The sequence below is a fragment of the Orcinus orca genome, chromosome 2, assembly GCF_937001465.1.
Source record: "Orcinus orca chromosome 2, mOrcOrc1.1, whole genome shotgun sequence".
Taxonomy (NCBI): domain Eukaryota; kingdom Metazoa; phylum Chordata; class Mammalia; order Artiodactyla; family Delphinidae; genus Orcinus; species Orcinus orca.
The window spans coordinates 60,488,987-60,513,464 of NC_064560.1; the positions used below are offsets into that span (position 1 = coordinate 60,488,987).

Sequence of the window (24,478 nt, forward strand, 5' to 3'; positions counted from 1 at the left end):
AAAAGCTTTTGCACAGCAAAGAAAACCATAAACAAGATGAAAAGACACCCCTCAGAATGGGAGGAAATATTTGCAAATGAAGCAACTGACAAAGGATTAATCTCCAAAATTTACAAGCAGCTCATGCAGCTCAATATCAAAAAAACAAACAACCCAATCCAAAAATGGGCAGAGGACCTAAATAGACATTTCTCCAAAGAACATATACAGATTGCCAACAAACACATGAAAGGATGCTCAACATCACTAATCATTAGAGAAATGCAAATCAAAACTACAATGAGGCATCACCTCACACCAGTCAGAATGGCCATCATCAAAAAATCTACAAACAATAAATGCTGGAGAGGGTGTGGAGAAAAGGGAACCCTCTTGCACTGTTGGTGGGAATGTAAATTGATACAGCTACTATGGAGAACAGTATGGAGATCCTTAAAAAACTAAAAATAGAACTACCATATGACCCAGCAATCCCGCTACTGGGCGTATACCCTGAGAAAACCATAATTCAAAAAGAGTCATGTACCACAATGTTCACTGCAGCTCTATTTACAATAGTCAGGACATGGAAGCAACCTAAGTGTCCATCGACAGATGAATGGATAAAGAAGATGTGGCACATATATACAATGGAATATTACTCAGCCATAAAAAGAAATGAAATTGGGTTATTTGTAGTGAGGTGGATGGACCTAGAGTCTGTCATACAGAGTGAAGTAAGTCAGAAAGAGAAAAACAAATACCGTATGCTTACACATATTTATGGAATCTAAAAAAAAAAAAAAAGGTTCTGAAGAACCTAGGGGCAGGACAAGAATAAAGACACAGATTTAGAGAATGGACTTGAGGACACAGGGAGGGGGAAGGGTAAGCTGGGACGAAGTGAGAGAGTGGCATGGGCATATATACACTACCAAATGTAAAACAGATAGCTAGTGGGAAGCAGCCGCATAGCACAGGGAGATCAGCTCGGTGCTTTGTGACCACCTAGAGGGGTGGGATAGGGAGGGTGGGAGGGAGACGCAAGAGGGAGGAGATATGGGGATATATGTATATGTATAGCTGATTCACTTTGTTATAAAGCAGAAACTAATACACCATTGTAAAGCAATTATATTATATCACAGAAAAAGCATACAGTAAGTGCTCAATATGTAGTAGCTACTACTAATATTGTGTTTACTGCTACTATTATTCTTTCTTTCTAGATTTTGTGTACCTCCATTAAAATAGTGGACCTCATAGTCTATACATAATGAGTACTCTGTTTATTTTACTTAGTATCATATAGTAAGTCTTTTTCCAAGCTATCATTTGCTCTCCTAATATTTTAAAGGCTACATTATATTCTACAGGGTGTACATTTCCTACTTTACTTAACCATTCTCCTAATCATTAGCGCTTTACAATTTTTTTGGCTACTATAAAAAAAGGTTTTGGTGGACATTTTTACATAGAAATAATTTTTTCCACTGTATTTTTTTTTTTGGTGGTACGCGGCCCTCTCACTGCTGTGGCCTCTCCCGTTGCGGAGCACAGGCTCCGGACGCGCAGGCTCAGCGGCCATGGCTCACGGGCCCAGCCGCTTTGCGGCATGTGGGATCTTCCCGGACCGGGGCACGAACCCGTGTCCCACTGTGCCACCAGGGAAGCCCAGCATTTTCAAGGCTCTTGATCCATGCTGTCACACTTGTTTTCCAGAAAGGTGGGGCCGTGCATATTCTAACCAACAACTTGTAAGAGTACTCACTTCACTGGACCCTTACCCAGCCTTGGGTATCAAAAGGCAAAATGGCATCGACTTATTTGTTCTCTGCTACTCATAAGGATGAACTATTTTCCAAATGTTTTTGTACAGGTAATATTATATGCAAAAGAAATTATTTTGTAAATTCTCATTGCTCAGTAACCTACTGAGATTTTTCTTTCCAATTAATTCATATAATTTGTTTAATAATAATTGCCTGAAACACTTGCTATTATTTTGCCTTTTGAGATTTTTAGGTTTTTTCAGGTCATTTGTTAGGTTTTTAGGTTTTTTCAGGTCATTTGTTAGTCAAATCAATTTATGTGTTCGTTTTTTTTTCATAATTTCTCCTGTCTCTTTTAAGCTTAGAAAGCCCATCCTCCTGTAGAAAGCAAACCTTTCTTTACAGATTGTTTAAAGTGAAACTACAACTGAGCTGCTCAGATGATTTTTTTTTTAAATTGTGAATAAGTTGAGCCCAATTTAATGACCATCTACTGCAACGACCTTCTCATAAATGGGGTTTTGTGTTCTAGGATCCAGTGTATCCACTAAGAACTGTCCAGGAAGAATCCTGCTTGTGCAGAAGTGCTGCCCAGAGCTACGATGGAGGGGGAGGCGGGAGAAGCACCAGGGCTGGGCAGGACCGCTGATTCCAAGGACTTCCACTTTCGTCACATGGATCTGTATGACTCTGAAGACAGACTGCAGATCTTCCCAGAAGAAGACACTCAGATGAGAAGAGAAGTAGTTCAAGCCGAAATGACCAATGAGCCAAGACAGCCCATGCAAGGGAAGGCTCAGAGAGACCTTGGAGAGGAAGTGGATGAACTTGTCCATCTATATGGACTTGAAGGTGATCACGAATTAGGGGATGAGTTTATTGACAAAAGCACGCCCAGAATAGAGGTTTCAGAGTATGCTCCTTATATGATGATGGGGAGAGAGCCACTGAGGGAGCAGAGAGACTGGAGACTTAGTGGCGAGGCTGCGAAGGCTGAGGACCTGGGCTTCGGGGCATGGGGCTCTGCAGGCCACTGCCGGGACTTGCGGGAAGCCTATCGGTACACCCACGGCCACGCCAGTGAGGAGTATGAGTGCTACGTTATCCCAGAGGAGGAGGACGAGGAAGAAGCTGCCGATGTCTTCTGTGTCACTTGCAAAACTCCAGTAAGAGCGTCGGGGAAGGTTCTTGTTGAGCACAAGGAGCATGAGGTGACCCCGCTCGGTAAAGCACTGGAAAGTGCCAAGGTAAATAGATCGCCCTAGTCCTCCTTTCTCTGGATATTGCATTTGAATCTCAAGTACGTAGGCAGGGAATAAATCTAAAATGCCTTCTACAAAAGAGAGAGAGAGAGAAAACATAGCACTAATGTCTTCTTGGGATCCTTTGTTTGATAGGATGAAATTCACAAAAACATGTACAAATTGGAAAAGCAGATTATTGAGATGGAAAATTTTGCAAGTCACTTGGAAGAGGTTTTCATCACGGTGGAGGTAAGAGCACACTCGATGACCCAGTCAGATACACATTGCTTCCATCAGCTGTGTCTGGTATGAGTTAGGGAATCTGTTTTCTTGGAACATATGGTGTCAGTACTGCTCCTCTTCCCTCACCCCTCTTTCTGCCCTCCCGTAGCACAGTGGGCATGCAGCTGTGGAAATGATTACCTGGCAGCATTCCCTACTGAACTATTAGCTCTCATGGGCTGGGTCTTCGGTGTCTTTATAGCTCCGGTCCTACTACAAGGTAGGACTCTTTCATGGGCCAGCCTGATAAGGCATTGCAAGACACCCATCCTGTCATTGATAAGTGTTCCTCGGCTGTTACCTATTTCTCACAAGATCAATAAGTTTCTGTGCCTGTCACCAAACATGTCACGGTCCCCTGGGTGTGCCTAGTAGGTGTGAAGTCCACTGCTGTGATACCAGCATGCAACCTAGCCATCCAGATGAGGTAGCCCAGACATAAGGACCAGAGGACTTCCTGTGTCCCCTCTCTTCATGTGGATGCTCTCCTTCTATTAATGCAGCCTCAGATTATATCAACAGGAGCAACTCATAGGAATGAACTAAGCCCGGGGCCCCCTTCCCGTGAAGCTAGACTTTCCTCCCCACCCCCAGTCTTAAAAGGGAGGGCAGCTATTCCACTAATTCCCTATGGAAGGCACAGAGAAGGGACAAGAAGCCCTTCCACATCTAAGCATAGGGTGGTGGGTGGTAGGAGGGCAAGTATACAACAGCCAGGACAGAACTCCCTACCCTCTGTACTGCCAGCTCACTCTCAGATCAGAGCAGCTTCACCCTCAGTGAGGACTCTAAGCTCTTCCTTTTACACTCAACACTGGTGGGGGTCACCTACTGCTTTCCCCTCTCTTCCACCATTCTGAGCAAGTCTTAGAATGTGTACACAGTAGGTGCTCAGTAAATACTCCCTGAATGATTGATAAGAGCCTCTTCTTTGGAAATGTCTCTGTTATCTAATAAGGATGGTATAAATCAGAACCCGCAGAGCTCTCCTGGGCTTCCAATCTACTTTACGGGGACCAGGATTTGATATGCTTTAATTAATGTTTCTTACCCACTGCGTTCCAGGATTGAGTACTGGCACAACACTCTCTCTGCCTTCCTGCCTTTTCTCATCTATTAGGCAGCACCACCCGGCTTGTTCCCCTTCCCCTGCACCTTTTTCTTAGTTGATATGAGAATCTGGGTGATCCTGACGTTTGTATAGTCCAAGCATCAGGGAGTGGAGGTGAGTGTTACGAGATGTTGAGAGCTCAGGAGGGAAAGATAGGTGGGATTCTCCCAAGGCAGACATCTCCATGTTAAGGTCCAAAGTTCCAGTGGCAGGCTGACTCATCACTGGCAATCTTCCTGGTCGGTTGTCATGGTGATGGGAGGTGGCTAAAACAGAAGTGGGTGGGGTATGGGGAAGAGGACTGCAAAATGCGGCCAGCAGAGAAAGCAGTAATTCTTGTTAAGATTATTGCTGGGGTTCTAGCTGGAGACTCCTGGTCCTAGCTACCCTTTTGTCCACCTCAGCACCCTGGCAAGCGATGTTAAGACAACAGGGAGGGATTAAAACATCTCTGGATAGATACATTTTCATGCCCCAAATAACTCTGTAGTCAACATACATGCAGTGAAATGATGGCTGAGATCAACTATACCTTGCAGGAGAATTTTGGAAGACAAGAAAAAAACTTTGAGTCACATTACAATGAGATCTTGGAAACACTTGCTCAAAAATACGAAGAAAAAATACAAGCTCTAGGGGAGAAAAAGCAAGAGAAGCTGGAAGCCTTGTATGGACAGCTGGTCAGCTGTGGAGAAAATCTTGAAACCTGCAAAGAACTGATGGAAACAATAGAGGAGATGTGTCATGAAGAGAAAGTTGATTTCATTAAGGTCAGTAATGAAGTGAAATAATGAACTGCAATGACAATTATGATTAGAGTAGGTTAGATTGTCCCCTCTCTGCCTGGAGATGTTGGAACCAACTTTCACAGTCAGCATCCATTTGATTCCACTGGATGTATCACCATGATGATACATCCTTCGTCTCTCTGCACAGCTTCGCCATGAGTGGCTGAGCAGGCTCATACACCCCTGACCCTTCCCTCCACCATTGCTTGGCTAACACCAGAGTCTTTGTTCCTCTGTCCTGGTTACCCAGAGATCTGTGCCCTCATCGTGAAATGGGGCAAAAACAGTGCTCTGAGGAGACTTCCCCGGCAGTCCAGTGGTTAAGACTCCGCCTCCCAATGCAGGGGGCACGGGTTCGGTCCCTGGTTGGGGAACTAAGTTCCCACACACCGCAGCCAAAAATTAAAACAAACAAAACCAAAACAAACAAAAAACAGTGCTCTGAAACTTTTCTGGCCATCTCAGACAGCCTCCTGGAGGTCTGGGGAGAAAGATCTCCAGGCTAAAAAGGCACCTCCTGTTTCCCAGTTACAAGTGCAGCCATTATACATCTCACTTCATAAGCTCAGACATGCAAAAAAAAAAAAAAATCCATCTCTTGATACCCTTGAAATCCACTTCAATTTGACCCCAAGTCCCCATGTAGCCAGACTGTGGGAATTTCAAGCTCAGAGCTGGGGTCTCCTTTCTTTACAAGGTCCCACAGGAATATGGGGCAGCAGTGGGGTCCAGTATGTGAGGGAGGGGCCCTCAGCCTCCAGAGCTTCCTAGTTACCAAATACAGCCTTTACATTGGCCATGCCACAGGGGTCCCTCCAAGCCCAACAGCGCCTCCTTCCTGCCGTGCTTGGGGTAGCCAGGGAGCCGTGACCCAAGCTGGACAGCAGGTGGGCAGACACCATCAGAGCCCTCAGTACTACTCAGACCTTTTGAACCAATGGTTCCTCAATATCACTGTAGCTTAGTGACATAATCCAGAATGTGGAGAAAGTGATATATATGAAGACGTCTTCTCTGTTATTTATGATGGTGAGAAATTGGAAACAACCAAAATGTCCAACAGTAGAGTGAACAATGGAGTTTCTATTCAATGAACTGTTACACAGTCTTTCAAATTGATGATCCAGAAGACCATTTGTAACCTGGAAAGTGCTCACATAATGTTAACGGGAAGAAACTATACAGGTGTCATAAGAGTCATTTTTCTTAGGGCTTGGGACATGGCTGATTTTTCTCTTTTACTCATTTCCAAGTTTTAACATATGTTTATATTATTATATAGTTTGAAAAAGAAATTTATTTCCAAATTCAATTCAATATTTTTTCTCTTTCTCCTCCTTTTTAGGATGCTGTGGCTATGGCTGACAGGTAATACTTTTGTTCTGACATGTATTTTTTCTGTTCCTTTTACCTCTAGATATCCAACTAGATATCAGTTCCACTTGGTTATATGCTCCCAGTTTCAGCTTTTGTGTCTGCCCCTACGAGTAAATAGCACTGGCTTTGGAAGGACAGTATGGGATCACAGGGACCCTCTAGTACCAAATCTTAGAATCTCAGAGCTGGAAGGGAGCATATGATGAGGCCTAGCCTGCAAGCCCAGGGTCAGATTTCCTCTCTGAGCCCCTCCTTTCAGCAGGAGGAACAGAGATCATCCCCAGCATCCCCCAGCTGGGCCAGGGCCCAGACCGTGTGCTGCGGAAAGCATGCACGTTATAGAGTCAGACTGGAGTTTAGATCCTGCTACCCCCATGACCTTGGGCAAGTCCAACCAGTCTAGGACCCACCTTCCTTACCTACAAACAGGGATAGCTTTATGGGAATAAAATCAGACAATGTCTGTAAAGCAACACGAACACTGAAGCTTAATAATATAAGGGTTAAGAGCATGAGTTTTGGCAAAAGACAGACATGGTTACAAATTGTGCCTCTGCTACTTACAAACCCTGTGACGGCCAGGAGCATGCGCAGGAGACCCAGAGCCCCGGTCCATGGTCATCGACTTGAGGGCACTTGACCACGTGGAGAGGGAGCCCCAGAGGGGCTGTATGTCTTTGGGGCCTGGGGTGATGTGGGGTGGGAACTCCCAGGTCAGCATCGGAGGATCTTCCAGATGGTGTGGATCTGGGGCTCATAGGTGGACATCCTCCCGCCCCCTACCCTCTGACATCACCCCACCCCTTCTCCTCTCCTCAAAGGCGTAAACCAACCTGCCCATCCCCGTGGGTGACCTTGTAGGTCAGTCACTGAAGCAGATGCCAGCAGGCAGCCCGCAGCATGTTAAAATAAGGAAATAAAAGTTCATCCAAGAGGCCCTCGTTGCTTATCACTAGTGACCCCCGAGGAGAATGCCCCTCCATTCTCGTTAGTGTGTCTTTATACTCACAGACTTGGAAAATTCCTGAAAACAAAAACAGATGTGGAAATCTCGGCGCAGCCTGAATTTGAAGACCAGACCTTGGACTTCTCTGATGTGGAGGAGCTTATGGGCTCCATTAACACCATCCCAGGTGCATATCTCACTTGTGTGCATACTTCACACCAGTTTCCCTGAGCTTTGAGTTAGAAACTTTGATGGCTAAAAAAAAATCATAAAGATTTAGAAACAGGCATTTTCCCCCCACCAGCTGCATAAGCTTCATGGTTTTGTCTTTATGACTTGTAAGGGTGAAAACAGAGGCTGACCTTCCTGGGGTAAATACCCACCCTCACTCTCCAGGGTGCCAACATCTGGCCCCAGAAAGCCTAATTTACTCCAAGCAAGTATCCCAAATTTTATTTCCTCGACTGTTGTATTTATGTTCCTCCCAGGTGGCTGTTTTTAGCATAGGGTTAAGAGATGGGCTTTGGAATCCTATGGAGCTGGTGAGAATCCCAGCCCTGCTACTTCCTAGCTGTGTGACCCTGGACAACTTACCTAACCTCTCTGAGCCTTGGTTTCCTTGTCTGTAAAATGGACATAATCATGACTCATGGGGACATGGTAGGAAACAAATAAGGTAATGTATGTACAGCATGTCACATGGTGCCAGGTAGCTCTTAAAAATCTTATTGTGATAACTTATTTTTAAGAATGATACTACAATTTAGCTTTTACTGATTGCTCACCTTTCCTTTCTCACCAACACCCAGCAACATTCTGAACCATGTTTTGTATATCATTTTTGTTTTTCCTTTATACAGATTTTTAAAAAATAAAAATGGAATTGTTTTGTAATCTGCTTTCTTTTTTTAGCAAAACAATTGTGACGAATATTTTCTCGCACTGATAAATTATTCTACAACATCACTCTGATGGCTATATATCTTAATCTGTTTACTTAATCCTCAACTGTTGGATGCCGAGACGTTTGGATAGGTCAGGACTTACAAACCATACCCCAGCCTGAATTGCTGTCACCAACCCCACCTCCTCTAGCTTGTGTGGATTGGTCAAAGCAGGAACGGACATACTGGTTGCTTCAGGCTCACGGTTGGGGGGTTTGGCCTTCCCATCCCTGTCCACTCTGGGCTGCCTCTTCCATCTCCAAAGCCCAAGGATGCATTGAGGGATTGGTTGTCCTGTAAAAGGGGCCATTCCCAATTCATACCTCTACTTAAGGCTCCTCCTTTGTTTTGTTTTTCTCTGTTTTCCTTTTCTAGCTCCTTCTGCTCCAGTGATAAACCCACAGGCCCCCAACTCAGCCACAGGTTCCTCAGTCCGAGTGTGCTGGAGCTTATACTCCGATGACACCGTGGAGAGCTATCAGCTATCCTACTGGCCAGTGCAGGACAGCTCACCTGGGAAGGACCGAGCAGGTGAGGCTCTGTCAGGAACAGAACCACGCTCCAGAACAGTTAAGGCCTCTCAGAGGCCAGGGCCCTGCCTTCCTGGAGGTTGGGAAGGTAGAGATGGGATGAACCTGCACACCTGGCTCCTTGGAGCTGTCACGATCTGGGAACTACACAGAGGATGGGATGCAGGCAGGTGAGCATGGCAGAAAGGAATAGGAAGGCAAGTTGGGGCCTGACTGGGGAGGATCACAAGGCAGGCTAAGGTATATGGACTGTATCTACCGCCGTCGGGTCAGAGTTGTCCTTGGGATAAGTCTCTGGCTGCACTGTGTGCAAGAGGGGAGGGGACACCCCTCCTTGAAGAGGCCCAGCTGGATTGGCTGGGTTCTAGCAGGTCCTGGCATGTGAGCGCGGGCTGGCTCTCCTCAGAGCAACCCTGTGTTGGGAGAATCTGGAGGGTTAGTCTGCAGACCCCCATGGGGGCTGAGGGGGGTTCTGCAGCCTGGGAGGGCTGCTCCTGATCTGATCCACATTCCCAGATGGAGCGAGCTGCTGGGAATGGCCCCCAGCCTCCACTGTGGGCAGCTCTTGGCCCATTCTCTTCCCAGGGAAATGGAGCTGGCAGGCCTGGGGTTAGGGCTGAGATACCTGCCTACCCCTCATAATAGATAAGCCAGTCTCCTATTGAGAAGGGAGAGTCAAGAGAGCAGAGGAGGGGACTTCCCTGGCGGTCCAGTGGTTAAGACTCCATGCTCCCAACACAGGGGGGCATGGGTTCGATCCCTGGTCAGGGAACTAAGATCCCACAAGCCGCATGGTGCAGCCAAAAAAAAAAAAAAAAAAAAAGAGAGAGAGAGAGCAGAGGAGCCCCAGTTGAGCATCTGAAGGAATCAGGGATTAGGGCCAGCCTGGGAGGGCCTGTTCTGTGTGCATGGGGTCAGAGTGAGATTGCTGGAAAGGGATTTAGAGATCTCCATTTTATGGATGAGGAATCTGGGACCTAGAGAAATGAGCTGTCTGTGGGGACACCGTGAGTTACGGCAGAACCAGGATGAGAATCAAGTCCGCAGGCTCCCTGCCCAGAGCTCTTCTCCTTGTACCGGGTCGTGCAGGTGGAGGGTTCTATGTGCTGAAGGGGAGGATGGTTTATCTGCCCAGGGATTTGGAAGGAAGGGGAATCCTTGAGAAAAGTAAGTTTAAGCAATGATGAGGGAGAGTGAGGGTGGTCAGAATAAGGACTAAAGAGGGCGTTGCGGCGGGGGTGGGGGTGGGACGGGGCGGGGGAAGGGGAGATTTGAAAAGGGAGATTGTGGACCAAAAAGTCAGATCTGATCGATCAGTCAGTTTTTGCCACAAATCAATCCTGTTAGTACCCTCTGCAGAAGAGGCCATTGTGTTGGGGCTTTGTCCTGGGGATCAATAAAGATCTTTAATGGATCACTTTGTTATAAAGGAACTGATATCAGAGAGTGGATTAATGACTTATTACTGCCTTTCAAGAGTCTGGGGATGTTTGGACGTGTATCAGTTAGCTTTTGCTGTATAACAACACCCCCAAACACACACATGTACACAACACATTGGCTAAAAATGACAAATATTTACATTCATTCGTTGGGAGGGGCAGAACAGGGGTAGAAAATTCAGAGGTACAAACTACTATGTATAAAATAAATAAGCTACAAGGCTATATTGTACAGCACAGGGAATATATCCAACATTTTATAATAACTTTAACTGGAGTATGATCTATAAAAGTATTGAATCATTATGTTGTACACCTGAAACTAACATTGTAAATCAAAGGTACTTCAATTTTTAAAATGACATTTATCCAAGAGTTTGCATGCCACAACTAAGAAGCCCGTGTGCCACAGTGAAGATCCTGTGTATTGCAGCTAAGACCTGGCGCAGCCAAAATAAATAAATAAAATTTAAAAATAAAATAAAATGGCATTTATGATTTATTATAATTCTCTGAATTGGCTGGACAGTTCTTCTGGTCTGGGTCAGCTTGGTAGGGCTGGATGGGCTAGGATGGCCTTGCTTATATGTCTAGGGCCTCAGCTGCAACGGCTGAGGCCTCTGTCCATGTGATCTCATCCTCCAGGAGGCTGGCTGAAGGTTGTTCCCATGGAAGTGGAAGCATTCCTGGCAGGAAGAAGACAAGGCCCCTATGCACCAGCACCTCCCAAATCTCTGTTTGTACCATGTTTGCTACAGTCCCATTGGCCAAAGCAAGTCACATGGTTAAGCCCAGCTTCAAGGCATAGTGGGAAGGACCAGACCTCTCAATGGAAGGATCAGCCAAGTCACGCTGCCGAGGGGCATGCATACACAGATGGGAGGAATTGGTGGCCAGTTCTGTATCCATTACAGGGGAAATAGATTACAGCACAATGAACTTGGAGCCAGTTGGCCTATTTTAAGGTTGAATACTTGTCTTTATTTTTTCCCCAGAGTTTACGATGACGGTCAAAGAAACATATTGCTCAGTGACAAACCTTGTGCCAAATACCCAGTATGAATTTTTGGTCACAGCTCAGAACAGGGCTGGCCTCAGCCCCGCCAGTGAGTGTGCAGTGTACATGACAGGTAAGGAGGCCATTTGTTTCTGTAGCAGGACCTTCACTGAAGGGGACACAAGAGTCACGGCTTCCTTGACATGGCAGGGCTCTTGATTTCACTTGGAAGGGCAGGAATACCTTTGCATTTTTTTCTTTCATTTAATACACCAAATCTATATGCCTGATATGGCAGGGACATTTTCTCACAGTTGGTCTCAAAATATCAAAAAGTACTGCTCTTGGACACAGTACCATTTGAACCTTGCAACCATCCTCCATTCCAGGAACATCTGAAAGGGATTCCCTGGTGTCTCAGTCCATTTGGGCTGTTATAACAGAATCCTACAGATTGGGTGGCTCATAAACAACAGAAATTTATTTCTCATGGGTCTGGAGGCTGGGAAGTCCAAGATCAGGGTGCCAGCAGATTCAGTGTCTGGTGAGGACCCTTCCTGGTTCAGAGTCAACTGTCTTTTTTGCTGTGTCCTCACATGGCAGAGAGGGGCAAGGGAGCTCATTGGGTTTTCTTGTATAATAAACCCCTTTGACCCTCATGACCTAATCACTTCTCAAAGACTCCAGATACCATCACATTGGGGAATAGGTTTCAACATATGAATTTGGATGGGGACACAAATGTTCAGTCTATAGCTTTCTATTGCACTGAATCTCTTGTAGGAAGAGAGTGCTTGCAATGTCTGCCCATGCTCTGGACCACAGGGCTGGATGTGAACAGGTTTGTTCATCTCTCCCTTTCCCCTGCATTTAGCGCCTTGTCCCCCCATTATGAAAAGCAAAGAGATAAGGAGCTGTGAAGAGGCTGCGCTGATCTGCTGGGAGTCTGGGAACCTGAATCCTGTGGACTCATACACGGTGGAGTTGACCCAGGCAGAAGTGCCGGGAGCCTCGGGCGTAACTGAGTGAGTCATGAGGGGCGTTGGCTGGGCACCAGAGGCCTTGACACAGAGACACAGCTTAGGAAATGTGTGGAGTCTGGAGAGACGGTCAGAATTTGTGTCACACAGGAAACTTAATTTTGTGAGAAATAGCTGGAATGCTACCATTGAAGGTGAATGATGGATGAGTGAATAAATGGTAAACCTCAGGTTTGCTTTCTTAGCACAACCAAGGTTTACCATCATTCATTCAACAAGTATTGAGCGCATAGGTGGCGCCTGGGCGTTGGTGAACCAGACAGACAAATTCCCCACCCTTCCAGAGCTAACAGTCGAGTGGGGGGAAATAAACCAAAACCAAGAAAACAAATGCTTAAAATACACAGTGCTATGAAGGGAAAAGAAACTCAATGAAATAGGGAATGCAGTGGAGGTGGGGGCTTACTTTGGAAGAGTAGACGTCTGAACTGAGACCTGATGCATGGGAAGGGTTGAGGCCTGAGACAGTGGATGGAGGCAGCACCTGGCCCCTGGGCAGGCGTGAGCTTCCTGTACTGGAGGAACCAGGAGACCCACCTGGCTGGAATTTAAGAAGTAGAGAGGACTGTGAGAGGCAGAAGTAAAAGAGATTAGATTTCAATGTACAAAGAACATCATGTCCATGGTAGAAGGCTGTCTGGAGGCTCACATTCCCCTTTGATTGGCAGAGATCTGGAGGGGTTCACAGATAAAAGAAGGCTGTAGTCAGTGACCACAGTGGCCTGCAGATCCTACGAATCTACAGCTGTGTACAGTGGAGGAAACATGGATGTACCTCTGGGTTACAACCAGGCAGTGCAGAAGCTTGTGGAAGGGCAATGAACCAGGCAGCCCGGTACCAGCCACCAAGTCCCAGGGGCTGCCCTGTTGTGTACCTACCCAGCTCTGGAGAAATGGAAGAGAGGGGTTTGGTGTCAACAGATTCTTCCATGCTAAATTCAGGGTTTGGGCCGTGGCCATCTATCCCACCCACCCATTTGCCCCAGGTAGAATCCATATGTCCACAAGAACATCAGGGCTGCTGACCTTGGCTGCTGATCTACTTCTGGGGATCCTCAGAAGCAGGGCAGTGAGTCCAGTGGTCTGGCCACCTGAATGGTTTGGATTTCCTTTGCAACTTGTGCTGATACTTTAAGGGCACCTGATACCTGGGACCAGTCCATTATGATTGGGGTCATCAGAAGGCTGGTCAGTGACCTAGGTGATCTGGGATGGTGCTGGCTCTCCTAGTATAAACCTAATCATGGCATCCTGTTGCTCTGGAGAAAAGACAAAATTCCTTCACAGGCTCTGGCCCCTTCCTGTCTCTCCAGGTTAACCACACCAGCTCTCCCTCCCTCTCTAGCCCCAACCACATTGGTCATATTTTAGTTCCTCCTACTTTCCATGCTTCTTCCTGCCACAGGACCTTTGCACATGCTTCTTCTATGTAGGAGACTCTTCTACTCTCTTTTTATCCAATTACCTCCTCGTCATTCTTCAGAGTTCAGCTCAAAAGTCACCTCTCCCCTACATACCTTCTATAGTACACTGTCAACTTGTCATGGTTACCATCTTATGTTTCTTTCAGTGATGACTTGAGAAATGCCTCTCTTCTAGACTGTAAGTTCTATGAGGGCAGGGACAACATTAATTTTCCCTAGGGCCTCCCTATACAGTCTCTGAAACCTAAGGTGTTTAGTTAATACTTATTGAATGAAGGGACTTCCCTGGTGGCGCAGTGGTTAAGACTCTGCACTCCCAATGCAGGGGCCAGGGTTCGACCCCTGGTCAGGGAACTAGATCCCACTTGCATGCTGCAATTCAGAGTTTGCATGCCACAACTAAGGAGACCTTGAGCCGCAACTAAGGAGCCAGCGAGCTGCAACTAAGGAGCCCGCCTGCCGCAACTAAGACCCAGAGTAACCAAATAAATAAATAAAATAAAAAATACTTATGGAATGAATATGTAAAAGTGCCCCTCTGCCCAGAGCTGTAGCCTCAGAGTGACCTGGACATCCCGGCCTCGCCAGGTGTGGGTGTTGTATCTGTAAATGGGCATCACCCTGAAGGCTTCTCTTTCCTACTGAACTGAAATGGGGTTGGCAGCTGCAGGAGTACAGACAGTGGCAACCATGGGCTTGTAATCCTGTATTGTACCACTTACATAAATTGGATTATTCCCAGTAGGTATCTGCCCTCAAAGAGGTTAATAGCAGTGGGCTTCTGTGGGCCTTTCAGCTCTAGCCAGATCATTTGTTCATAAACGCAGACTGAGAGCCTGCTAGGGGCCCAGCGCTGTGCTTATGTAAGTGGTACTTGACCCCTGCCCTCAGAGAGGTTGTGGCCCTACCAGACAGAGACACACTGGATTCAACTGCATGCATGCCCCTGCCATGCAGCGTTAGACAAGGTGCCTGGGACACGGGGTGGGGAGCTTGGAGGGGAGAGAGCCACAGACAGAAGGAATACAAAGAAATGAGGAAAGTGGACCTGAGTGGGAGGGAGCACTGAGGGGGTCAACACTCCTGCCTGCACCGCTGCTGGAGGTCAGAGAACAGGGGTGGTGGCGGGGGGAGTTAAAAATCCCTGCTTTGAAAGGGAGGCCTGGTGCTTGGGCCTGGCTGCCCCGGCCCCAGGGTGACTTCAGCTGCCTCCTTGCTCAGGTCTGTTGTGGGCATTCCCACCTGCGAGTGCCTGGTGCAGCTACAGCCCCGGCAGAGCTACACCATCTACGTGCGAGCCCTCAACGTGGGGGGCCCCAGCGCAAGGAGCGAGCCTGCTACAGTCCACACCACAGGTCTGTGACCCCCGCCGCATACTCTCTGGGCCCAAAGTGACCCCCCTGTAGCAGACCCAGGGCTGCTATGACTTCATTATTAAATCGATAAATGTTCACTGATATGAACACATGGCAAATCAGGCTGGGAAGGGGCTCAGGGGTGATCAAAGCCCTGGGGTCCCATTTTACAGAAGGGGAGACCGAAGGCCCAAGTCATACAGCAATGGGGTGGCTGAGCAAGCATTAGAACTCAGGGTTTTTCTCCATGACCTTCAGGTGGACTAGAGGCTTGTCACACTGGACCTGGGTGGCCCAGAAAGCACATTTCACACAGGCTGAACACCACCCCTGGGACATGGTCTTTATGAAATTCCCAGGAAGAGCCATGGGCCATGGATCATCTCCCTGCTATCGGCCCAAACATCTCCTTACCCACAGGCCCAATGTAGCTCTGGATGCCTTAGTGGGTGCCCACATCCACGTCCAGCTCCCACCCCCTGCCCGCACTTGCCATCAGCACGTCATGGAATCGTCACATCTCATGTTCAAGTCCTGAGTCAGCAGAGATATCACTAGAAACATTCCATGCATCTCCTGCTATCCCAGCACTACCACGGCTCTGGGTTCTAAGCTTTGCTAAGGTGCGCTAAAGCCAGGTGGCTCTTCCCACACCTCACAGAGCAAGCCCAGCTCAGGCCAGCTGCAGACTGGGTGACAGGCAGGTAAGAAGCAGAAGGAGGGAGCCTGGGCCCAGGGCTCAGGGGACATCGTTCCTTTGGCTGGGATCTTTCACTGAGGGATGTAGGGTCATTTTGTCCTCATTTCCAATACCAGGAGGAAAGGTATGCGATTAGTCCCCACTTATGTTCCTTCCACAGAAATGCGAAAAACAAGTTACGTGGCTGCCGAAGGCGGTAGGGGTTAGGGCTGGGATTGGGACTCAGGTTTTTCTTTTATATTGTGATGGAACTTTCCTTTGGTTGATTGGCATTTCTAATTTCTTTTGCTGACTTGGTGTTTTGAAATGTCAAATTCTGGCTGTTTCGATAAAAGAGAACAGAGCAAAAGGTACAGTCAGCCCTTGGTTATTATTGTCTCTGAATTCCTTTGTTCAAATAATTTGTTAAGAGTGTATTTACAAAAAACTTGAATAAACATGAATCAGCAAAAGACATATCTATCCGTTCAAAAAACGATCCTTGTTTAGGCCTAGAGAGCAGGCAGTAAGGGCCATGCCTGTCAGCTGCAAGGTGGGAACCTGCCTCCCCCTGGTCCGTCCGCTCAGATAGCAAATGAAATTTCCAGGAGCATCGAATTGTGGAAATAAATGTGGACAGCTTGGGGCTTCCCTGGTGGTGCAGTGGTTAAGAATCTGCCCGCCAATGCAGGGGACACAGGTTCGATCCCTGATCTGGGAAGATCCCACATGCCGCGGAGCAACTAAGCCCATGCACCACAACTACTGAGCATGCGCTCTAGAGCCCGTGAGCCACAACTACTGAAGCCCGCGCGCCTAGACCCTGTGCTCTGTAACAAGACAAGCCACCGCAATGAGAAGCCCGCGCGCCACAATGAAGAGTAGCCCCCGCTCGTTGCAACTAGAGAAAGCCCGTGCACAGCAACCAAGACCCAACGCAGCCAAAAAAGAAAAAAAAAAAAGTGAACAGCTTGATGGCGAGGCCTGAAGTAGAATTTGAAGCAATGAACATGACAGAATGGGAACTGAGGAGCTTGACTAAGAGACAATGATGGAGAATGAGTTACTATGTCCCTAAACAAAGGATTTTTTAAAAAACTAATTTCTTATTAAACCCATTCGGTACCTTTTTTTTGGATGTGCTTTGTTTTAACCATGACTTGGAGAGGGTCATAATCTCCTTCCTTCTCCCCAGCTGCCCTAATTGAAAGTTGAATGTGGAATTTTGCTAACCTTTGTCAAATTGATCGTCAAGAATTTCCTGAATTGCTATTCCTCTTGGCAAGTAGGTTAGAAATTCCTGTTCACCAGCAAGTATTTACAGCCTCCTATTTAAGGGCGCAGCCACTGGAATCAGAGGGGCTTGGGGTTCGAATTTGAGTTCTGTCATCTTCCAGCTGACTTCTCAACCACCCTGCACCTCAGTTTTCTTCTCTACAAGATGGAAATACTAACCCCTGGGTACTCGTAAGGAGTGAATGAGATAAGAGTTACCGCTTAGCTCAGTACTAGACTCACAGTAGCCCCCAACACATGTTAACCGCCACCATTATTAGCATGCGGGTCACTACCACGCAAAGTCCAGGCTCACGTGTATCGTGCAGGAAGCTGAGCCGGCCATGCGTGGTGAAGCCTCGGCCCGCACGGAGCACAAAGTGGAGAAAGCAGAGGAGTGACTGGCTGTTGGGGGGTGTGTGTGTCTGTGTGCTTCCTCCCCTCGCAGGCAGCTACTTTCGCCTGAACGAGCACACCTGCCATCCCTGGCTGACCGTTTCTGAAGATGGGCTTACAGTGGTACGAAGTGAGAGGAAAGCCCCCGCCAGGGAGCCACTCCCCAGCGACACCCGCTTTACCAGGTACTGTATCAGCCCCTCACCCACCTGAACAGTCTGTGAACCAGCCTAACACATGCTGTTATTCGGGTAAAGTTGGATTATGACACATGCAGCCTTGAAGGGGGCTTCAGGCTCACTCCAAGAAATGAGTGAGGGGGAGGGGATGGTGGGGAGCGGAGGCTGGGGAGAGGGGAGTAGGGGGTCTGGCTGGTGCCAGCAGAGGAGACGTGTTGTGGCCTCTGAGGTGGAGTCCTGGGCTCCCAGGGCTGGAGGGTCACACCGTCAGGCCGTGAGAGGGCAGCAAGGACCCAGGTCCCCCAGTGCTTGGCCCAGAGCTCTCTCTCCCACACTGTGATACTATCTAACAAAAGCCCTGGTGAAAAACCAGGCCAAAGCTGGTGGAGGGAATGGTGGTCGTGCTAGTGCACGACCTGAGAGAGGGCCGTCCATCAAAGATGCGCCTTGTCTGTCTGGATCTGCGCTATCTCCAGAGCTTAGTACTCAAGATCAAAATGATGTATTTGTAACTCATTTCTTTCCAAATGCTTAAAGAAGACTTAAAATAGGGGGCAAGGGACTTCCCTGGCGGTCCAGTGGTTAAGACTTCACTTTACAATGCAGGGGGTGCGTGTTCGATCCCTGATTGGGGAGCTAAGATCCCACATGCCTCGTGACCAAAACAAAACCAAAAGAAATAAAGAAAACAGAAAAAATATTGTAACAAATTCAATATAGACTTTAAAAATGGTCCACATCAAAAAAAAAATCTAAAAAAAAAAAAAAACGGGGCAAATATGCCCTACTGAAATAGAAAAATCACAGCGATAGATGAAAAAAAAAAGAACGCAGCTTAACTTCAAGGGCTAATTTCTGTTTCCAAGATTAAACATTAAACACAGCTCTTAGCTTCCTGGTAATCAGGATTAAAAGAATTCTCAGTGGGTTGGTCTTAGAGTCAGGAGGATCTTAAAAGGAAGGAAAGGACTCTCTTAGGGGGGCCAGAGGGGCCACCGATGGAAAACTGCATCCAGCCTCCCTGCCTGGGTCCTGGACTGTCCTGCAGCCTACACTTCCTCTGACACTCGCTCCCTGCTGGCCTTCTTACTGCATGTGTGTTACATACCTACTATATGTAAGTGTTAGCGTGTGACAGCAGAACAGCACACAGTACAGTGGAACACAACTTTACCCTTTCCTGCCTCTGCCCACTCAACCCAGGGTTGGGGGGCACAGAGAGGATTAAAAAGCAATAAAGTCCTTACCTGCGTTAAAAAAACAGAATGCAACTGATCAAATCTTAAAGATCTTATTGGCTTTTTTTCAATAATTCATGAGTTGGGCAGCCTCTAGTCTACAGCATTTCTATGGTGGGTCTCCTTCATATGTGGTCCTCTGAAAACGCACACCTTTGACCAGGCCACTGCTACTTCACTCTTTGTGTGGATTGTAAGACAGCTCTCTGGGTAGACACAGCCTCAAGCATCTTCAGCTTCAACCCTTTGGTGTTGCACTAAAAGTTGCAAAACCAGTTTTTGGCCATGTCTTTTGAAAGTCCTGTGTAGGTGGTCCAGCATCTCATATTGTAATATGGGAGTACTTACCACCTACTGTTCCGGTCTTGGCTTTTGGGGTTCCAGCCAAGCTGAGTTAGAGTCCCATTTTAATATCCTGTTACCAGTACATCTGTTGACCCATGAAACAATGTGCTGTGTGCTGGGGGTAAAGAGACAAAGATAGTCCCTGGGCCTCCCTACTGGCGCAGTGGTTAGGAATCCGCCTGCTAATGCAGGAGACACGGGTTCGTGTCCCGGTCCGGGAAGATCCCACATGCCACGGAGCGGCTAGGACCGTGAGCCATGACCACTGAGCCTGCGCGTCTGGAGCCTGTGCGTACCGCAAAAAAAAAAAAAAAAGAAGTGTGAACTGGGGAGGGAGGGGGAGAGGCAGATGGGGAACAAGGAGACCAGAAGCAAGTGCTGGCCAGCTCGTGAACCTCAAGCATATGGTTCCATCGACCGTGCTGTGTTCTGTTAGGTTTCAGTCCCTTTCTTTTTTTTTTTTTGCCACGCCTTGTGGCATGTGGAATCTTAGTTCTCCATCAGGGATCGAACCCACACCCCCTGCAGTGGAAGCGCAAAGTCTTAACCTCTGGACCACCAGGGAAGTCCTCAATCCAAGAATCTTTCTTCATGAACAAGTGAACCAAACCTTTTTGTTACTATAAAAGCCCAATCACTGTAAAAAGCAAACAGAACCTTTTCTATTGGCTTGTCTCCTCCTCACCTATAACAGCAGTATAATAATCCTCTTCTAATCTTCAGCGTCAGTCAAGTGAGCTTTGATAGTTAGGGCCGTGCTGCTTTACAAGTGGGTGTTCAAACACCTGCCTCCACGCTTCTAGACCACCTACTGACTGACCCCAGCAGGTGGTGTCACACCTGCACAGCCAGGCTTGGGTCACCCCAAATCACAGATGCTTCTACTTTCTAAAACCAGGTGTGTTGCTGCCTTGGGAAACCTAATTCCAGTCCGAGGGCGCCATTACTGGGAGGTGGAGGTGGACGAGTGTTTGGATTACACGGTGGGTGTGGCCTTTGAAGATGTCCCTAAACAGGAAGACCTGGGAGCAAACCGCCTCTCCTGGTGCATGAGGCACACATTTGCATCATCAAGGTAAGGTGAAATCTGGATACCCAAGATTAAAAGGTGCTTTGAAAAGAACAGAGCGAGAGGTTTCCACTAGTAGTAACTAAGGCCCACGTTATGTTTTCTAAAATATGCTAAGGTATTTCAGGACTCATTTCCAGCCCCCTTCCCTAAAGTCCAGATGGAAAGAGAAAGCAGCTCTGGGTACTTCCAATAAAATAGCTAAAATTCATGGAGTACTTATTCTACGCTAAGCACTGTTCTACACTCTTACACATACTATCTCGTTTACTTCCCACAATTGTATTATCCCATTTTAAAGATAAGAAAGCTATGCCCCACAGCAGTTCAATAATCCAACCAGCATGGATTCAGAGCTTGGATTCAAACCCAGGCAGTCTGGCTCCAAAGACAGCATTCTTCACCACTAAGTGATTGGTTCTGCATTTATGTTCAACTTCACTGTTACTAAATGAATAGTTTGATTTGAAGCCCCAATTCCATCTTTTTTAGTAGATGTGGGCAGAGGCTTAATGGTTATGGTTAATTCCGGTTTGCTTCTGTCGCTAAGCATTCTATCCTCTACTGGAGTAGTTCCATAAAGCTGGGAAAATCCATGAGGCCCAGGCCAGTAGACATTTCAGACTAGAAGGCCATGGGTGCAACCACTCTCCATCTCAAAAACTGCAAAAATTTTTACCACACCAGTTTCCCAGTACCGTGGGTACTATGGGGCCTCTGATCCTCGACTTGCTGAATCCTATTAATGTTTCATCCAATGTTTTGTGCCCAGGAGCCTCCATCGTGGTTAGTTTAAATGTTGTCATGCCTAAGCAAAGGTGAGAAGAGCAACTTTCCTCCTGTAAGATATTAAGACTAAAATCAGCTCTGCTAAACCTCAGACCCAGCTTGAGGAATGAAAGAAATCCCATTCACTGAGCCACATACTGTTTTTGGATATTCTGCCTGAAGTAATACTAAAAAAAATCAGTCTCCTCTCCTAGTCGGTTAAGAACAAGGGGCAGGGAACAACTGAAGGCGCATACAGGATGAGGAGGAGTCTGTGTGGAGTGGGAGAGGTGAGGTTAAAAGACAGAAGGGTGGGAACACAAGACAGAGTGAAAAAGGAAGGGCGAAAAGCCCCGTGCTAGAGCAGAAGTTTGTAGTCCCACCTTGGAAAGATGTCCGGGGAAGGGGGGTGGGTGGTGGTATTTGTGTGTGTCTCTTAACAGTGGAGGACTCGTATTTTTTGGTTCATAGTCTTAGACTCTATTGGTGGTGAGAGGGAAAGTAGAGGGAAGGGCTCATTCAGTTTCTGTTGACTGCTCAGTTAAGAAAAAAACAAGGTGAACTGGGATGGAAAGAGGCTGGTTTGTTCCGACACATCTGGATCATATTCTAAGCGTTCACCCCAGCCATGTGGACCAGCATGCTGGCACACAGAACTTCAAACATCCATAGGGGGCAGAGCTAGGAAATTCCTATGGCCGCCTTTGGTTTCAGCCATTTTCAAAGCACAAAGAAGTTCCCTCCCTTCATGAGAAGGTGCTGGTGCTATACAATACTGAGTGGTGACAGGCCCCCAGGTGCCCCCCTTAGTTTGAAAGTTTAGGAAAGGGATGGCTCAGAGTACTTGTGCACAGATTATACCAAAAGCCCCAATTTATTACATGAAAGATCATGAGGTTTCCTGTTTCAAATGTCTTTATTACAAGGGATTTACACATCTGAACCTTGAAATCCACATTTTTAAACGTATTTCTATACAAATTTTGATGCAATATGAGTTTATGATACTGTATGTTAAGTTTCTGCGGTTAAGTGGCTGCTCAAAAACAGAGTTTTGAAATATAAGTTTCTTAGGACACGTTTTAGAAAAGAGATATATAGTTTGAGAAATGGCCTGTTACTTTGATAGTCATTTAATAAAAGAAAATGATATAATTATAGGAGTATTTGAAAATTGAAAATGTTCTGTAAACAGCCCATCTACAGAATTTCTGAAGCTTTGTTATATCAACGTTTAATCTTTAGGCATAAGTATGAATTTCTACACAACAAGATGACTCCAGATATAAGGATAACGGTTTCCCCAAGGAAGATTGGAATTCTATTAGACTATGAAAATTCAAAATTGTCATTTTTCAACGTGGACATTTCTCAGCATCTGTACACGTTCAGTTGTCAGCTTCACCTATTTGTGCATCCCTGTTTTTCTTTGGAAAAGCCTGGATGTCTAAAGATACACAATGGCATTTCAATGCCAAAGCACGTCACTTTCTATTAGACCCTTCGGATGCCCAGCTTCCTGTCTCTTTTCTGTACCTACCCCTCTCCCAGCCACTCACGCCTCAGCTGCCTGAACTTGGCATTCAAGCACCATGCACCCAGCTCATCATTTATGGTTCATGTTGTTTATCTGCCAGACTGTTGTGGGGGCATTCATTTCACCTGACTTGGATCCTGTGTGCTGCCACCTGTGTGATGCTAGGTTAGTCAGTTCTGGCTGTAAAATGACGGCTCAGACTAAATGAACTCAAAGGTCTCTCAGGTTGTCAAACTGTATTGGTCTATCTGTGTATATGCAAAGTATCTGAGTCCCCAAGGCCTACAGAGCTTGGGGGAGAAGGAGGGAAGTGATACATAAGTGTTACTGGCTCCAGGCGCCCCAGCACTTGTGACATTTCATTAGTCAGCCAAGAACAGGCGTAAGAAGGCAGGAGGCCACCCACAAAGAGAACCAGGGTAGCCACGTGCCGTGCTCAGCAGCCTTCTCCTCTCCTGTTTTCCCAGTAGTCAGTGGCACTCCGGTGAGGTTTCTCCCACCGAACACTGTTTCTAAAAACCTCCTCCTCTACTTCATGGTACTTACCCTCTTTAATTTTGAAATGATCTTTGTAACACCTAATTCCATGAAGGCAGGACAGTATCTGTCTTGTTCATCACTCAATCCCCAAGGGCTAACACGTGCACACCAAATACTTGTTTCATCCAGCCACTGCTCTTCGGCCTCTCACTGTTCTCCATGTGAGGGCTGGCAGGGCTTGTTCAAACTATAGCAGAAGACCTATGGCAGGAGAGGGACAAACCTGAGGGGGGGGCAGTATGAAGGAAGAGAGGGGCAACTGTGGCTAGATGGCAAGACTGGTAAAAATGCAACATTATCTACTACTACATGCTTCCTGGTGTCACACAGCAGCCTACACATAAATAATAATAAATGTGTTGCTTTCACTATGTGCACGTTTGGGGTAGGGGGGCTAAGGTCTGGTAAAAAATAGACAACAGTTGCAACTGATTCTAGGAACTGTCCTATAATGTAAGGAGAACCAGATTTGAAATCAGAAGACCTGAGTTTGATTGCTATTTTGTAGTGACTCTGCGACCACTGAAAAGTCACATTATCTCCCTGAGCTCTGTTTCTCTTTAAACAAAGAGAAAAATAATATTTGTCTTCTAGGATGGGAGATTTAATGACAAACATGAGAATGCATCACAGTGTATGACATACAGCAAATGCACAACAATCTTTTAAGAGAAAACATCAGTCCACCAAGTGCAAAGCTGAGCCCTGGTAGGAGAGGTGGTCCCTAGCCAGCACCTTTGGGCATCCTGCCTCACTGGTCTCATGCCATTTTGTGACCTCGATGCCCAGCTCCCTTGGCTGCATTTCTGGTTCTCCAGTTCAAGTTTCCAGTTGCCACTTAAAGCTCTGCACACACAGCATTTTCATGCTTACCAGTCAAGATGCAGAGTAAATGACTCCACCTGTAAAGCAATTCTCAGGGACAATTTAGTATTGTGCCCTGTAGATGCTTCTCTAAACATATATGCCCCTGATCTCATCACTTAAAGTTTTATGTTAACTGAAAAATCTTTCACTTTAAAGATTTTCACTTTCATGTTTCCCAGTACACTCAAAGTCTGACACAAGGAGCACCTCGTCTCCTATCTCAAAACTCTGCCTATTGGTATAAACAGAAGTTCAGATTCTTGAATTCACAACTCAACTTGAAAACCTTAAAGCTCGTTACAAACACACACACACACCCCTCTGCCCTGCCAACCTGGATCACTACCCTTATAT

At 46.7% G+C, this 24,478-nt stretch overlaps 2 protein-coding genes across 9 annotated transcripts in view; one reads left to right on the plus strand and one right to left on the minus strand.

The window, feature by feature from the left end:
- The window catches only part of WHAMM (WASP homolog associated with actin, golgi membranes and microtubules), a 56,845-nt gene that overhangs the window by 25,529 nt on the left and 6,838 nt on the right, over positions 1 to 24,478 (minus strand). For 6 of the 8 annotated variants that reach the window (XM_033402932.2, XM_033402931.2, XM_033402930.2 and 3 more), the window contains one exon: positions 12,859 to 12,993. Coding sequence is in view for 2 of the 8 variants with exons in the window: in XM_033402934.2 (XP_033258825.1) it covers positions 12,859 to 12,993; positions 23,264 to 23,305 (177 nt within the window). In the remaining 6 variants the exon portion in view is untranslated. Of the gene's footprint in view, positions 1 to 12,858; positions 12,994 to 23,263; positions 23,459 to 24,478 lie in introns of all 8 variants that reach the window. The other 2 variants (XM_033402934.2, XM_033402935.2) reach the window with 1 other exon arrangement.
- Positions 2,354 to 23,372, plus strand: FSD2 (fibronectin type III and SPRY domain containing 2). Its single transcript, XM_004278303.3, has 12 exons — positions 2,354 to 2,998; positions 3,149 to 3,244; positions 4,928 to 5,158; positions 6,522 to 6,544; positions 7,565 to 7,686; positions 8,819 to 8,974; positions 11,411 to 11,545; positions 12,287 to 12,437; positions 15,098 to 15,231; positions 17,634 to 17,766; positions 20,242 to 20,418; positions 22,426 to 23,372. Exons 1-12 carry the CDS (start codon positions 2,354 to 2,356, stop codon positions 22,676 to 22,678), a joined length of 2,256 nt encoding a protein of 751 aa, XP_004278351.1. The 3' UTR covers positions 22,679 to 23,372.

Excerpts from the sequence above, each read along its gene's own strand:
- FSD2 (XM_004278303.3), top strand. The coding sequence starts at position 2,354 with ATGGAGGGGGAGGCGGGAGAAGCACCAGGGCTGGGCAGGACCGCTGAT. Across the intron at positions 6,545-7,564 it reads GCTGTGGCTATGGCTGACAG|ACTTGGAAAATTCCTGAAAA; the intron begins GTAATACTTTTG and ends TTATACTCACAG. Across the intron at positions 8,975-11,410 it reads ACCTGGGAAGGACCGAGCAG|AGTTTACGATGACGGTCAAA; the intron begins GTGAGGCTCTGT and ends TTTTTTCCCCAG.